At 40.8% G+C, this 15,489-nt stretch overlaps 1 protein-coding gene and 1 pseudogene across 2 annotated transcripts; both read right to left on the minus strand.

Moving 5' to 3' along the window:
- LOC121234390 overlaps window positions 1-15,173 on the minus strand; it is a 32,736-nt pseudogene extending 17,563 nt beyond the window's left edge.
- Window positions 11,950-15,167, minus strand: LOC121234389. 2 transcript variants are annotated; one of them, XR_005934380.1, is made up of 5 exons: window positions 15,138-15,167; window positions 14,791-15,107; window positions 14,034-14,156; window positions 12,957-13,171; window positions 12,159-12,253 (listed from the first exon to the last, which is right to left on the minus strand). XR_005934380.1 is itself a non-coding variant. In XM_041130320.1 (4 exons), exons 2-4 carry the CDS (start codon window positions 15,047-15,049, stop codon window positions 12,093-12,095), a joined length of 543 nt encoding a protein of 180 aa, XP_040986254.1. In that variant the 5' UTR covers window positions 15,050-15,107; window positions 15,138-15,167; the 3' UTR covers window positions 11,950-12,092. The 2 variants fall into 2 exon arrangements, 1 of the variants encoding a protein (XP_040986254.1); XM_041130320.1 differs by lacking the exon at window positions 12,957-13,171 and having other exon boundaries at window positions 11,950-12,253.
- Window positions 15,174-15,489: the final 316 nt, after the last annotated feature.

The following is a 15,489-nucleotide window of genomic DNA, read 5'->3' on the forward strand; positions in this document are numbered from 1 at the left end:
CTAGAGTGACCTGGGCCAGATATTACTGGCCCCATTCCCTTAAGGATGCAGAAGACTTTGCCAAGAAATGCCCAAAGTGTTAGGAGCACGGGCCGATTCCACATTGCCCGGCAGAGGAGCTGACATCAATCACGGTCTCGTGGCCCTTTGCCCAATGGGGTCTGGACCTGATTCACCCATTCCTAGAAGCAAGAGGAGGAGCAAAGTTTGTCATTGTTGTGGTCGATTATTTCGCAAAATGGGTCAAAGCGGAGGCTCTCGCGAGCATCACCTCCCGAACCATCACGAAATTCCTATGGAAGTTAGTGGTCTATCGATTCGACATACCTTAGAGCTTCATATCAGACAACGGAAGATAGTTGAAGCGAACGGACAAGCCAAAGCAACCAACAAAACCCTTCTTTCCACCCTTAAGAAAAAGATTGGGGCACACAAAGGAGCATGGGCCTAAGAGCTCCCAAGCGTGCTAAGGGCGTATCGGACCATTGTCTGAACCCCCACTGAGGTGACACCCTTCAGCCTCACCTATTGCAGCGAAGCGGTATTCCCCGTGGAAGTCGGACTCCCCATATTCCATGTCCAACATTTCGAACTGGACACTAACAACGAAAGGCTAGTCGAGAGCTTGGATGTCCAGGAGAAGAGAAGAGAAGAGAAGAAGCAGTAGTCCAGATAGTGAATAACAATCGAAAGGTGGAGAAATACTTCAACAGATGGGTCAGGCAGCGCTCCTTCAAGGTAGGCGACCTGGTGCTACAACAGACTGGAATAACTACTCAGAAAGGAAGCTAGGACCACGATGGGAAGGCTAGAACGTAGTGCCTGCGAGCAACCAACCCAGTTCCTATCGCCTAAAAAACAGCTAGGGACACGAGCTACTTCACCCATGTAGCGCCGAACACTTAAAGAAGTATTATGTGTAAAAGTTGAAGGTGATACTCTGTATGAACCGCTACGAATGAACAAGGATGCCTGGATGATCATCTCAAATCTTTTATTGTCTAAAAAAATAATAATAATAAAAGTAAGCCTGCGGAGTAAGGTCTCAAGTCTCCGGACTAGGTACCAACCCCCTGTCCAACAAAGTCAAGTCCTTACACTGGCAAGAAGACGGGTCCTTTGACTCGCTGCAGGGTAAGGTCCTAAGTCTCCGGACTGGGTACCGACCCCCCGTCCAACAAAGTCGAGTCCTTATACTCATAAAAAGACGGGTCCCTTGACTAGCTAAACCGAGTCCTTACACTTGCAGATGAGTCCCTTGACTCACAGCAGGGTAAGGCCTCAAGTCTCCGACTCCTTACACTCACAAGAAGGTGGTCCATTGACTCGCTAAGATGAGTCCTTACACTCGCAAGAAGACGAGTCACTTGACTCGCTGCGGGGTTAGGTCCTTGATTTCCAGACTAGGTACCGACCCCCCGTCCAACAAGACCGAGTCCTTACACTTGCAAGAAGATGAGTCCCTTGACTCGCTGCTGGGTAAAGTCCCAAGTCTCCGAATTAGGTACTGACCCCCCGTCCAACAAAGCCGAGTCCTTACACTCGCAAGAAGACAGGTCCCTTGACTTGCTAAGCCGAGTCTTTTACACTTGTAAGAAAAGGGGTCCCTTGACTTGCTGCGGGCCAAGGTTCCAAGTCTTTGAACTGGGTACTGACATCCAAAAAAGCCGAGTCCTTACAGTTGCAAGAAGACGAGTGTTTTAACTTGCTTCAAGGTAAGGTCCCAAGTCTCCGGACTGGGCACCGACTCCCGTCCAACAAAGCCGAGTTCTTACACTGGCAAGAAGACGAGTCCATTGACTCGCTAAACAGAGTCCTTACACTTGCAAGAAAACGGGTCCCTTGACTCGCAGCGGGGTAAGGCCCCAAGTCTCCGGACTGGGTAGTGACCCCCCATCCAACAAAGTTGACTCCTTACACTCGCAAGAAGACAATCCATTGACTCGCTAAGATGAGTCCTTACACTCTCGCAAGAAGACGAGTCACTTGACTAGCTGCGGGGCTAGGTCCCAAGTCTCCAGACTGGGTACTGACCCCGCCGTCCAACAAAGCCGAGTCCTTACACTTGCAAGAAGACGAGTCTCTTGACTCCCTGCGAGGTAAAGTCCCAAGTCTCCAAATTGGGTACCGACCCCCTGTCTAACAAAGTCGAGTCCTTAAATTCACAAAAAGATGGGTCCCTTGACTCGCTAAGCTGAGTCCTTACACTTGCAAGAAAATGGGTCCTTAGATTAGTTACGGGGCAAGGTTCCAAGTCTCTAAACTGGATACCGACCCCTTGTCCAAAAAAGTCGAGTCCTTAGAATCACAAAAAGACGAGAGTGCCTTGACTTGCTTCGGGATAAGGGTCCCAAGTCTCCGGACTGGGTACCGACCCCCCGTCCAACAAAGCCGAGTCCTTACACTCGCAAGAAAACGAGTCGCTTGACTCACTGTGGGGTAAGGTCCCAAGTTTCTGGATTGGGTACCGACCCCCCGTCCAACAACGTCGAGTCTTTACACTTGCAAGCAAGAAGACGGGTCCCTTGACTCGCTGCTAGGTAAGGGCAAGTCTCAGGAGTTGGTCCCGATCTCTCGCTCAACAAAGATGAGTCCTTATGCTCACAAGATGACAGGTCCCTTGACTCGCTACGGGTTAAGGGCAAGTCTCAGGACTTGGTCCTGATCTCCCGTCCAATAAAGTCGAGTCCTTACACTTGCAGAAAGATGGGTCCCTTGACACGCTAAACCGAGTTGTTTTACTCGCAAGAAGACGGAGCCCTTGACTCGCAAGAAGAAGGGTCCTTTGACACGCTGTAGGGTAAGGACCCAAGCCCCTAGGTTGGGTACCGACCCCCTATTCAGGTCCCTTGACTCGTTGTGGGGTAAGGCCCAAAGTCTCAAAACTGGGGGACTCGACCCCTCTGACCAGTAAAGCCAAAGCCCTCGTCAGAACTGCAAAAAGAAAAAAAAAAAAGAGGAGAGGAAAAGGAAACAAAAGAACACAACAGCTGCAAGAAACGAGTCTTTTTTTCAATCATCATCAAACATACATGGTTACAAGGAAAGTCGGAGAGCGCTATGCAAAGTCACAAAGTACCAAAAAAAAAAAAGGGGGGGGGGAATGAAGGGGGAGGGGCCGAGCCCATCACTGGGGTGGAGAAGGCTGAGGAGCTCCCGGGGGAATGGGGGATACCCTGGCTCCTCAAAGTTCTTAACATAAGCTAGCACCTTAGAACTGGGAGGAAGGGAGGATAGAGACAAAGTGCACAAGTCTAGCTCGTGATTCTGTAATAAGTTTGTGCATCTGATCGAGGCCATCTCGATAACCATGAGACCAGGTCACGTCTCGGATGGCATTTGCATTCACGATTTGAGATCAGATCTCCCCGAAATGTTTGGCGACGTCCTCCAGACGAGACTTCAGTGTTGAGCCTCCTGAGAATGCCTAAAATGCTAGAACAACAGCCATGAATGTTGTCCGATAGCTAGAGTTTGATTTTGTTGGGATTCCTCCAACTCCTTTCAGGCGGACTCCGTCTCCTCCCTAGACTCTCGTAGCTCTTTCCGAGTAAACTCTAACTACTCCCGAGCAGCTTCCAACTCCGCTTCCTGAGTGACCAAACTCCATTTGAAAGTTTGGCGAGCCTCTTTGGCATGTCTTTGCCGAGGTCAGCCAAAGGATGTCCTAGTCGGCATCGCGCAATAAACCCTTAAGGGCCTTCTTCTTCTCTTTACACCTTGCTGCGACCGCCTCCAGGTGTTGGTTTTGTTCCTTCACATACACCACCTCGTTGATTAGTTCCTTCCGCTCAGTCTTGAGGCTTTTTATTTTTTGGGCTGCCTACTTCAACTTAAAATATCCAAAAGTGTGACAAGGTCCCAAGCTCCCGGTTGGCCTCCTCTAGCTCTCCCAATTCCCCACCGATCGTCGTGGCCAACTGGTGTGTGGCTTGCAATATATACATCTTATATATATATATAAGATGTATAAGGTTGGAGAAGGCTCAGCAGAATACGTCAAACAAAGGAAGATACTTGGGCAAATAAGGGTCATAATATCTGGCCCACATACTCGGTGGCAGCGGCGCAAGCTTGTCTAGGGTCGAGGCTGGGGCATGCGTCTCCTTTGCCACGGAGGAAGATGAGGGGCCAACTACCGCTAGCTACCAAGAAAAATTAGGAAGGGACCCTTAGGTCTCGCTGCAGGGCCTAGGCGCCACGGGGGACAGAGGCTCAGAGTCAACATTATCACTAAAATCTATAAAAACTAGAGGCTCTTAGAAATCTGGTCGACGATCAGTCCCGCTCGACTCGACAGATGAAAGGGGGGAGCGACCCCCACTGCTGGAGAGGCAGGTCTGGTGGCCTTGTTCGAGCTCCATGGCTTGTATCCTAGGAAGAAGTCTGCCCTGCGTCTCGGGGCCCGGCTGCCAAGTCTGCCTGGGGAACTTTGCGGCCATCTCCTCCCAAAGTGTATCATCGAAAGAAGTGAAGGGCTCAAATGGGCTAAGCGCACGAGGTGAAGAGTACGCTAGAGAAGCAAAAAATGCTGCCTGAAGATCGCAGGTAACCAATTCTTCTGCGGAAGGAAGCAATGGGTCCGAAAAAAGTTCGACGGGAGCTGGCTGAGAGCTCATTGGAGTAAAGGGCCCAGTAGCAGGGCATAAACTGAAATCTCTGCACGCGTGAACTTCTGCTCACAAGGCATTTGGGGTCGGCTTCCTAGTTCCCTAGCACGGTCGCCAAAAGGAGTAGGACCCCCAGCCTCATCACTTTGCAGTGGAGAATATAATGGCGTACCCTTGGTTGCTTTGCCTTGCGGTTAGAAGAACTCGACGGGCGCTTCCGGGGAGAGGGCCAGGCCTGGGGGGTGGGGGGAATGCTACCCAAGAAATTCCTCTTGATAGCATACAAACGGTCGGGCGTAGATTGGTAGTTTCAGATGTTCTCTTCAGAGTTGTTCCTATCACTAGAGGATTGTTCACTAACTTTGGCATCTGAGTGACCACGGATGTCACCGGAGCCCTTTCTTCTTAGTTGCAGATGGCGTGAGCTTGGCTATCATAGACGTCACCACGTGCACCCACAACCAAGTGTACCAATGCCTGCCCTCCCACACACCACATCCATCCCTCACAAAAGGAGCATATGGTGAAGGGAGTAGGAGTTGGACTAGGAGGAGGAGGAGGAGGTGGAGGAGTACGATGAGTAGGACAAGGAAGACGACAAAGAGGACAAGGACGAAAAGAAGTAGAATGAGAGGTAGGAGGAGAAGAAGATGAAGATGAAGACGACAACGATGGCGGAGAATGTGTGAAGATGAGAAAAATGAGCAAAAAAATTCAAATTTTTAAGGTAAGAGCTTAAATATAAATATTCCCTAGTAAATAGAATAATTACTTAACCGAAGAGTATGTTATAGTAAAAATGACCATATCACAAAAATAAGCATTGATAATATATATATATATATATATATATATAATATACCTTATTGAGACCATAGGATGGAACATATGGCCAAAAAATGTCCCTTCTCATAGATTGTCTGAAATGCACAAAACAAGCAAAAAGAATATTTGCTAGGCAAAGTTGTGCTTGTATTAAAAAAGCATCTCTAGAGCCCCAATAAATCTAATCAGAGTACCTACAAGATACAACTTCAACCAAATAAATGACACACATAAAAGACAAATAGAGAAAGAAAGTTAGAAATCACTTCTAAAAAGTAAGAAACAATACCTTCGCATGATTGTTGAACTTGTATATCCAAGCAGAGTTCCTCCTACATATAGTTTCAATCGAATACCACACATGCACACTCAACCACCCGCACAAGAACCCACACCCCCACACGCATGTACACCCACACCGACTCACACCCACAACCAAACACACACACACCCGCCCACCATAAAAGGAAAAGTGCTAGGCAGTAGGAGTTGGATTACGAGTAGAAGTAGGAATAGGAGGAGGAGGAGGAGGAGTAAGAGTAGGACGAGGATGAGGACAATGGACGAGGATGAGAAGAACCAGAAGGAGAAGTAGAAGAAGATGATGATGATGAAGACGACGATGATGACGATGATTGTCAAGAATGAGTGTAGATGAGAAAAATGAAGGAAAAAGTCAAGATTTTTTAGTTTTAAGAACATAAATATATTCCCTAGTAACATGAATAATTCTGAAGCATAAATACATTATACTAAAATAGAATATTATAACAAAAATAAGCATTGATAAAAAAAAAAATATATATATATATACCTTATTAAAGCCATCAGGATGTTAGAAGCGATTATCTCCAATAAAATTGATGCACCTTCTTCTTATATGATGGAACTAAGGCCAAAATATGCAAAACAAACAAAAATAATGCCTGATTGAAAACAACATCTCTAGAGCCCCAATATACCTAATCAGAGTTCCTCTAAGATACAACTTCAACCTAATAAATAACACACACATAAAGACAGAGAGAGAAAGAAAGTTAGACATCATTGCCAAAAGTAAGAAACTATACCTTTGCCTGCTTGTTGAACTTGTATATGTCCAAGCTGTGTTCCTCCTACATATAGTTTCAATCGAATATCACACACACACGCACAACCAAATGCACATGCATGCAAGCTCATCCAGTGACTCACCCACCCATCGTACAAGAACACACACCCTTACACATGCACGCACGCCCACACCGACTCACACCCACACCTGCCCATCACAAAATGAGAAGTGCTAGATGGGAGTATGAGTTGGATTAGGAGAAGAAGTACGAGTAGGAGTAGGAGGATGACTAGGAGAAGGAGTAGGAGTAGGATGAGGACGAGAAGAAATTGATGGAGAATTAGAAGATGATGATGATGATGAAGACAACGACGATGATTGTGGAGAATGAGAGAAATTGAGAAACAAAATTAGAAACATTGATGAAAAAAAAGAACATTATAACAAAAATAAACATTGATAAAAAAAATATTGTATGTTATCAAAGTCATTAGAATGTTGGACGAGACTGCCCACCGCAAAAGGAGAAGTACTAGATGGGAGTTGGACTTGGATTAGGAGTAGAAGTACAAGTAGGAGTAGGACGAGGACTAGGAGTAGGACATGAAGAAGTAGAAGGAGAAGTAGAAGATGATGATGATGATGAAGACGACGACGATGATTGTGGAGAATGAGAGAAGATGAGAAAAATGAAGGAAAAATTTAGAATTTATAGTTTTAAGAACATAAATATTTACTAGTAACATGAATAATTACGGAAGTAGAAAGTACGTTATACTAAAAAAGAATATTATAACAAAAATAAGCATTGATAAGAAAAATTTTACCTTATTAAAGCCATCAGAATGTTAGAAGCATTTAACTCCAATAAAATTAATGCAACTTTTTATATGATGGAACTAAGGCCAAAATTTATACAAACAATGTTTCCATAGCCAAAAATTTCTTTGTAATTGATATTATTTGAAATGCACAAAACAAACAAAAATAATAATTGCCTAGAAAGTAGTGCATGTATTGAAAAATGCATCTCTAGAACCTCAATAACACAGATAAAGACAAATAGAGAAACATAGATAAAAAAAAAAAAACATTTTAACATAAATAAACATTGATAAAAAAAATAACCTTATCGAAACCATCAGAATGTTGGACGAGATTGCTCTTGCAAAATTCATACAACTTCTTATATAATGGAATAAGGGCTAAAATATTTGCAAACAGGGTTTCTAGGGCCAAAAAACATGTTCTCTGTCATAGATATTGTCTGTAATACACCGAAAAAAAAAAAATTGCATGACAAAATAGAATAGGTATTGAAAAAAGTACCTCTAGAGTCGAAATACAACTAATTGGAGTTCCTCCTAAATACACCATCAACCAAATAAATAACACACATAAAGACAAATAGAGAGAGAAAATAATGTGAATGCACTGCTAAAAAGTAAGAAACAATACATTTACATGCTTGTTGAACTTATACATGTCCAAGCTGAATTTCTCCTACATACAGTTTCAATCGAATACCACACACACACATGCACGCATACATGCACAGTCACCCACCCAAATGCACATGAACACACACCCACCGCCACAACCATATGCACCCATAACCAAAAAATGTACACATGCCCGCCAACACACTTCACGAAATCCCCATAGATGGAGAAGGGAGTAGGAGTTGGAATGAGAGTAGGAGTAGGAGTAGGAGGAGGAGGAGGAAGAGGAGTAGGAGTAGGAGTTGGAGTAGGAAGAGGAAGAAGACAAGGAGCACGAGGACGAGAAGTAGAAGGAGGGGACGAAGGAGAAGAACAAGAGGAAGATGATGATGGTGATGAAGATGAAGATGAAGATGAAGATGGCGACGTTGACGGCGATGGAGGAGAATGAGAGAAGATGAGAATAATGAAGGAAAAAATTAGAATATTTAGGTTAATAAAATAAGTATAAATATTCTCTAGTAAAATACATAATTAATGAAATAGAGAGTTCGTTATACTAAAAATGAACATTATAACAAAAATAAACATTGATTAAAAAAACTTATACCTTATTGAAGCCTTCAGAATGTTGGAGACGACTACTCCAGCAAAAATTCATGAACATTTTTATATAATGGTACAAAGGCCAAAATATATATACAAACAAGATTTCTAAAAGCCAAAAAATATGTTCATTGTGATAGATATCGTAACAATCGCCTTGCAAAGTAGCACCTGTAACGAAAAAAATACCTCTAATGCCTGAATGCAACTAAAGACTTCCTCTTAGATGTAGCTTCAACCAAATAAATAACATACATAAAGAAAAATAGAGAAAGAAAATGAGAAAGTACTGCTAAAAACTAAGAAACGTTACCTTTGCATCCTTGTAGAACTTGTACATGGAGAAGAGGAAGAGGAGGATGAGAAGAGGGAGTACTAGTTGAAACAGTATAAGGTGGAGGAGGATGAGGAGAAGAAGGTTAAAGGAGGAGGAGGAGAAAGAGAATAAGCGCAAGGAAATGGAGCAGGAGGAGAAGGAGAAGAAGAAATGAGGGTACAGTCTCAATTCATATTTATTTTGTCGAAAATGTTTATACTTACGTGCATCCTTTGGTTCTAACAAAAATCAAGGTTGTGAAAGAATTGTATCGGCAAAATGCATTCTATGCCGTTTTCGTGCTATATCAATTACACCAAAGTTATACTACACTATTGAAGTAATCATTAAATGCATTCGGATCCTTTTTCCCACAGCAAAGCATAAGAACACCAAGATTTGGTTGAAAAAAAAGAGAGCAAAATAATGTCACAAAATAGACGAGCAATTAATCCACAAAATAGGATGGAACAATTAACCGAAAAACTCATACCATTTTTTGTTCAGCATTCATGACTGCAGCAAATGAAAGCTCCAACACTCGGAAAAATTAGTCGATTTCCCAGTAAAAACTCCTTCAGAGTTTGTGGAACATTTGAAAGAATTCAAAAAGAAAGTAAAATTTACTACATGGCATACATTTCCACTTTTACTCAGAGATTTATTTTAGCTTCATGCTTCTCACTGGTTCAAAACACAAAAAACACCTGTTTATAAAAGCATCAAAATAGATGACCGTGTGTGCATATACTTTTTTTTTTTTTCCCATTCGGTGCATAAGGAAAATTCAAAAAACAAACAAAAACAGTCTATGATAAAAACAGCACAATCCTATTGAATTAACCAAAAAATTAGAAAAAAACATTATCACAAAGGGAGGGAGGGAGGCAGGAAACACCTGTTGAAGTATTTGAATCTGGTAGAATAGTAATTAATTACAGACTTTTCTGGAAATCATTGCGATGAAATAAGCGAGTTGAGAAGAAGGAAGAATTAGATCGACCTGTTTGGTGTGTGAAGAAGCAAAAGAATAAGCGCTCTCTCTCTCTCTCTCTCTGCTACAGAGTTGGGACAACGGCAACCAGAGCAAAACTCTTCTTGACAATCCCTCACACAGAAAATATAATTGAGCAAATTAAGAGTTATGTTTGACTAAAAAAGAATAAAAAGAAACTAAATGTAAATCAAAATCCAAAAGAAAACTCTACTTTAGATTCAATCAGATCTCTCCTATGGAAATCAAAATCCAAATGTCTCAGGTCCAGCTAATGACAACGTTATCTCACCATTGGATATCGTGACTCTAGCAATAGCAAAACCGAGGATCATATCACTCCGCAATCCATGCACGGGACAATTGCAAGACAAAGGAAGACTATGTTTGGAAGTCCAGCTATGTATACTCTGTTTTATACGTAAATTTAGCTTGTTGTACATAGCCTTACTATAGCCTTCGTATATCATGTAATTGCATGTATATAAGGAATGGAAGCCTTTTCTCTATCTCGCCTATGAGATAGAATTTCTCAAGAGTTCTTTAGCTGATAGATATAAAAATAAAATAAAAAACACTAAATCATACCATAAAATAAAATCCGATAACAGATTCAATCCATTGATGCGAAAGAAATCAAAACGGTTGTAAATTTCACAAGAAACTAATAGATCAAAAAGTAAACAAAAATAGATGAATTGAGAACTAAAAAAAGAATCTGAAGTACCTCTTGCAGTTGCGGGGGGACAGCAACTCCTGTGGCCATCTCTTGTTGTTTTCATTGATAGTTCTAGCAAACAACGCATCTCTAGCCGGAGAACGTAGACGAGTCGACGAAGAAAGCACTTGGAGACAACTGTTGCACATTTCTCCTCCTTCTGCATCTGCATTGAGTCATCGCCAGCCCGTCGAACCTAAATACCTCTCACTCTCTCTCTCTCTCTCTAATTGATTTGTTGTGTTTCTTTCTCTCAACAGGCACAGTGTTTTGCAATTACGGAATACGGAGGAACATTGCCTTTTTAAAAAAAATACGAAATGAAGAAGATACGAGAATTCTAACCCGTGTATCCTTCGTTTTGATTCTTTTGAATATTGTAGACGTTAATATATTTCGCAACGGGCTTTTAAGTTTTGAAATTCCTAGCCGTTAGTAGTTTTTAAGTGAAAATTTGTAATAGAACGGCCAAAATATATCCTTCACTGCGGTTACTAATTTTATGTAACTTTTGTTTGTGGGAGAATTTATGACCGTTGGATGGAGATCAAATCGAAAGGACTGGGCTATATATATATAAATTCTTTTCATCAGTAAATAGAGTCACTATTTACTGTACACACCCCACATCCAATGGTCATAGAAAAACTAATAGTCGATACATAGAAAAACTCATATACTCAAATATATGTGTGTATATATATATATATATATTATATATATGTATATATCCTTCCATGGTTTTTCCATTCGTTATTGCTACAAAACCTTTTTATCTCTTCCACTATGACTAATAAAAACATTGAATTTGGTCCAACTACAGAACCAATATGGCCTAGGGGTCCTAGAATATTTTCACATGAGAAAGTAGAGAGGAGATCATTCAGGTTAATTAGCAATTGCGTATACTTTACCGTTTATTAAACATGCAATCATCCCCAAACTAGAACATTCTCAGCAATTCCATCAATTTATATCGCCTAAATGCAACATTATGAGTTACATTTTCTTCCAATTGATCAATGACTTCATTGTGATTTATAAAAGCTTTAAATAGACAAAGTCATGCATATACCTTAATAAAATAGTAGACCCCCCTTTGAAAAAGTAAAATAAAATAAAAACTATTATTTTTCAGTTAGACCCACATTTTTACAAAATGCCTGCAAGAGACTTGTCTATTTATAATTTATACCTAGCATTACTCATTTCCTAATACTTGCATTCATCCATCTTAACATTCTCACTCTTATTTTTTAATCTTCAAACTCGGGTAAAACAGAATAAAACAGAAGATATTGGGGGTGAAAAAGAACATATCAAGAGTCAAGACGCCCCCTTTCTGCAGGGATTATAATGGAAAATGTTCCGCCAATGGGACAGCGGTAAAAAGGGTCCAATTTCAAATGCCAATGAATTTGTCTGTCAATTGTGGCCTGTGGAGGAGTTGTGAATGCCAAATCCGGCATATAAACCCCTTTTACATTCTTTTCAGAGTGTATCAACAGATTTTTTTGTTTTTGTTTGCTATAAAGGTTCATTATTATTGGGCAATTTGCACGCAGCTATGCTACTATCCTTTGACTTGTATTGGCCAAGCATTTCAGCAACAGTTCTGCAACGACATTCCTTTCCCGGCCGGATCACATCTCCATAAACAGCCATTTCAATTATATCAAGCTCCTTATCTGCAAGTTGGAGAAATATGTGGTTTTTAGATCAAAGAGCAAGTAACCGATACACATGTAACAAAAGAAAACGATATACATCCAGTATGTGCCAAATTAATTATTCAAGTCAAAAATACAGTTCAGTTTAAGTCAAGGAGATTGAGCTCAATTGCTCAACCAAGGATTTTATCGCATGGAGTCAATCATAATACATCTCATTGGTAGCTTATTTATTCACAGGCTTACTCAAAGCTCACACAAACACACACCATGTCCTTCAGATTGTGAGAAGTAAGTTGAAATCAGACTTTTCAATAAATACATCCTATAATGAGACTGTTCTTATTAATGAAAAGAAAATATGTAAACAGTTTTCAAACCTTCCAAAATAACAATGTTTGCATGGCTGGAACAAATCCTAGATACTTTCCCACACCCAGCAACTAACATCCAAATCTTCTTTAACTTTTACAGACCACAAATAAATTGGGTGAGATCACAATCTTCCATAACCTCTCATCCCACCAGTTAGGCATTAGATTGCAGCTTTCAGAAACCAAACCGATACATTGATACCCCTCATTCCGTCCAACACCAAGGTTGAATTATGAAGCCTCTCAGTTCAGAAACAAGGGCAGAGTACATGTAAAAGACCTCAACACAATAATGATTAGATCAATTGTACTGGAAACACCTAAAATGAGTTATTAGATATTCATACAATGAAAGTCCCTCCTGATTCCATCCATTTCTTGCCTGAAATCGAATGAATTGAACTTTGAAGAGGAACCTGTCACATTTTCAACCAAGCCACCGCTTCTTACGAGGTAGATATGAAGAATTCCAAAGGGAAGGAAAGGCCATGGAGCTCAAATTCGGCTGCTAGGTACCTCCCACAAGGAAAAAATAGGTTGACCAACCCACGTCCAACATATCCTGCAACTAGAAACGTATTATATGGTATAGATATTTTCAGGCAAAACATGGGCATGTCTTTGGTTGGGTAATGGTAAGCTGATTCGGTTCTGTGTTGATGTTTAGCTGTGGCACTCTCCTCAGAGATGCATGCCCCCAATATATCAATTCTCAAGGTTCTCAAGACCTCAAACTGATAGGCTATATTCAGTATGAAGGAGAACAATAAAAAAATAAATAGAAGATAATCCATCTTCTTATGAGCACATCTACCTAATATGTAACAAGACATCAATTCGAAAACCTGGTGACTGAACAAATCTGGATTTGATCTTTAACTATAACTATTCCTAGAACATCATGGGGATAAACCGCTTGATAGGCCATTTGAAAAACGTAACACATAACTCAAAAGGCCGAAACTCAAAACTATTAGAGATGCAATATAAGGAATATCTGGACTTGAATTCGATTCTTGAACAACAGTGCCCTTATTTGGTGCTGGATCTTTTCTCAATAATGGGCACAGGCAAGGAACAAATTCTTACTAAAGTGATGACAACAAGAATATTTGTCATATTGCCAGCATGTCCAAATAATGCAATCTTTAAACTCAGAAAACAACAATCGAACAATCAAAACTTACCATGACAATGAATCTTTGAACCTAAATTGTAGCTTTTATAATAATTAAAAAATAAAACATAATTCCTCCAACATGGAAGCTACAAATTAGACCTTAGACCAGGACAACACAATCATCATTTTTTTGAAGTGGGTTGAGAATCAAATAACCAAGCACACCAACTAAGCAGCTCTAAATAAATGAAGAAAAATAAGCATTTCACATTTGACTGAAGAGAAGAGAGTCCTGCAAACATGCCTGTAAACTTGATATCACAGGAGTAACCTCTCAATTGAGTTGGATCCACACTGTCTTTGTCTGATTTAAATCTATTCACCCTTGTTTGAAGTATCTGACAATTATCATATGTAGATTCACCACCTGCAACAGTATCCCAGTTCACAAACTTCTCAAATTTTTTTTTTTTTTTTTTTATAAGTAATTTTGATTTTATTTAAAAAAAATTGAAAGGCATAGCCAGAGTACACAGGAATATACAAGTAGGAAAGGCACAAACTACTCGGTTCTATATCGAGATACAAATCACACAATCCAAAATCTACCTTCTGCCAATGGTCGAGAGAAGAATGAGAACGAAAAACAATAAACTTCAGGAATGTTTATGTTTTGGTGCCGTGGTTTCCAATAAACTAACACGCCATGTAAGCCACCTTTCTTGGCCATCACTTCTCGGCAATTGAAAAGAGAAGCGAGATGAATGAAGGCACCGCACAATAGAACCCGACAAAAGAACTCCCAATTCTCAATACGATTAACAAGAAAAAAATAGCCAATATAACCTTCTCCAACTAATTGATATTATTCCCCTTCGAAAGCAAAACCCATAAACCCGTTTCGAAACTTAACTCGAGAAGCTCAAATTTGCAAGGCGAAGCCAAAAACTAAGCTCCCAGCAAATTCTCCCGAAATGACAAATAAAACTAAGAAGAAAAAAGAAAAACCCAGAAACAAATGCGTTCGAATGCAAAAGATTATGATCAGAGAGAGAGAGGACCTTTGGAGAAGGGGACGATGTGATCGTACTCAAAGCAGAGGCAGCCCTGACAGTTGCAGAAGCGCTTGCAGACGATGTTGCCCGCTGCGTCCTTGCGCCACCTCTCTGGATGTCTTCCTATAAGCGTCTCTGCCTTTGCCCAGCACTTGCGCTTCGTGTTCGAGTCGAAAAACCTCGGCCTGTCCTCAACATTACTACCACTGCTATTGCTGTTAGCACCACCGCCTCTAGAACGATGAGGCGAAGAAGAAGAACTCATCTACCTATCACCCGCTCTTCCTTCTTCTCTCTGGTTTACTCGGAGGAGGGAGAGGGAGGGAGAGAGAAACGGTACGGGACTGGTAAAGAGAGTTCTCCAACCGTTCGTCGTATTGTCCTAATCGATGATACACGCAAACCACCCCCACTTCTTTTTTTTTTTTTTTTTTTGAAGGAAATGGACTCATTTCATTGATGAACTGAAGTTATACATGTGACTTATCAACACAAAAAATTTAGATTATAAGTCAAACTATGCATCAGCTCTGGGACTCCTCTACACACAAATTTTTTTGTGGTAAACATTGTCTTAACTTCTCAACAAACTCTTTCCTAACAGAGAAATGTTCTGCAAAACAGAACTTAAAAGTCGCCTCTGTCCTCCCAGGGAGGAAGAGTACGGACACTATTATAGACATCAAATCTAATAGCCAATTTCTA

Source organism: Juglans microcarpa x Juglans regia, chromosome 6D (genome assembly GCF_004785595.1).
Source record: "Juglans microcarpa x Juglans regia isolate MS1-56 chromosome 6D, Jm3101_v1.0, whole genome shotgun sequence".
Classification (NCBI taxonomy): domain Eukaryota; kingdom Viridiplantae; phylum Streptophyta; class Magnoliopsida; order Fagales; family Juglandaceae; genus Juglans; species Juglans microcarpa x Juglans regia.

What these genes read in the sequence shown, in the direction of transcription:
- LOC121234389 (XM_041130320.1), bottom strand. Translation starts at nt 15,049, where the DNA reads ATGAGTTCTTCTTCTTCGCCTCATCGTTCTAGAGGCGGTGGTGCTAAC. An exon ending in CATCGTCCCCTTCTCCAAAG is followed by an intron (nt 14,157 to 14,790) that starts GTCCTCTCTCTC and finishes ATACTGTTGCAG; the next exon opens with GTGGTGAATCTACATATGAT. An exon ending in CTGTGATATCAAGTTTACAG is followed by an intron (nt 12,254 to 14,033) that starts GCATGTTTGCAG and finishes TCCAACTTGCAG; the next exon opens with ATAAGGAGCTTGATATAATT.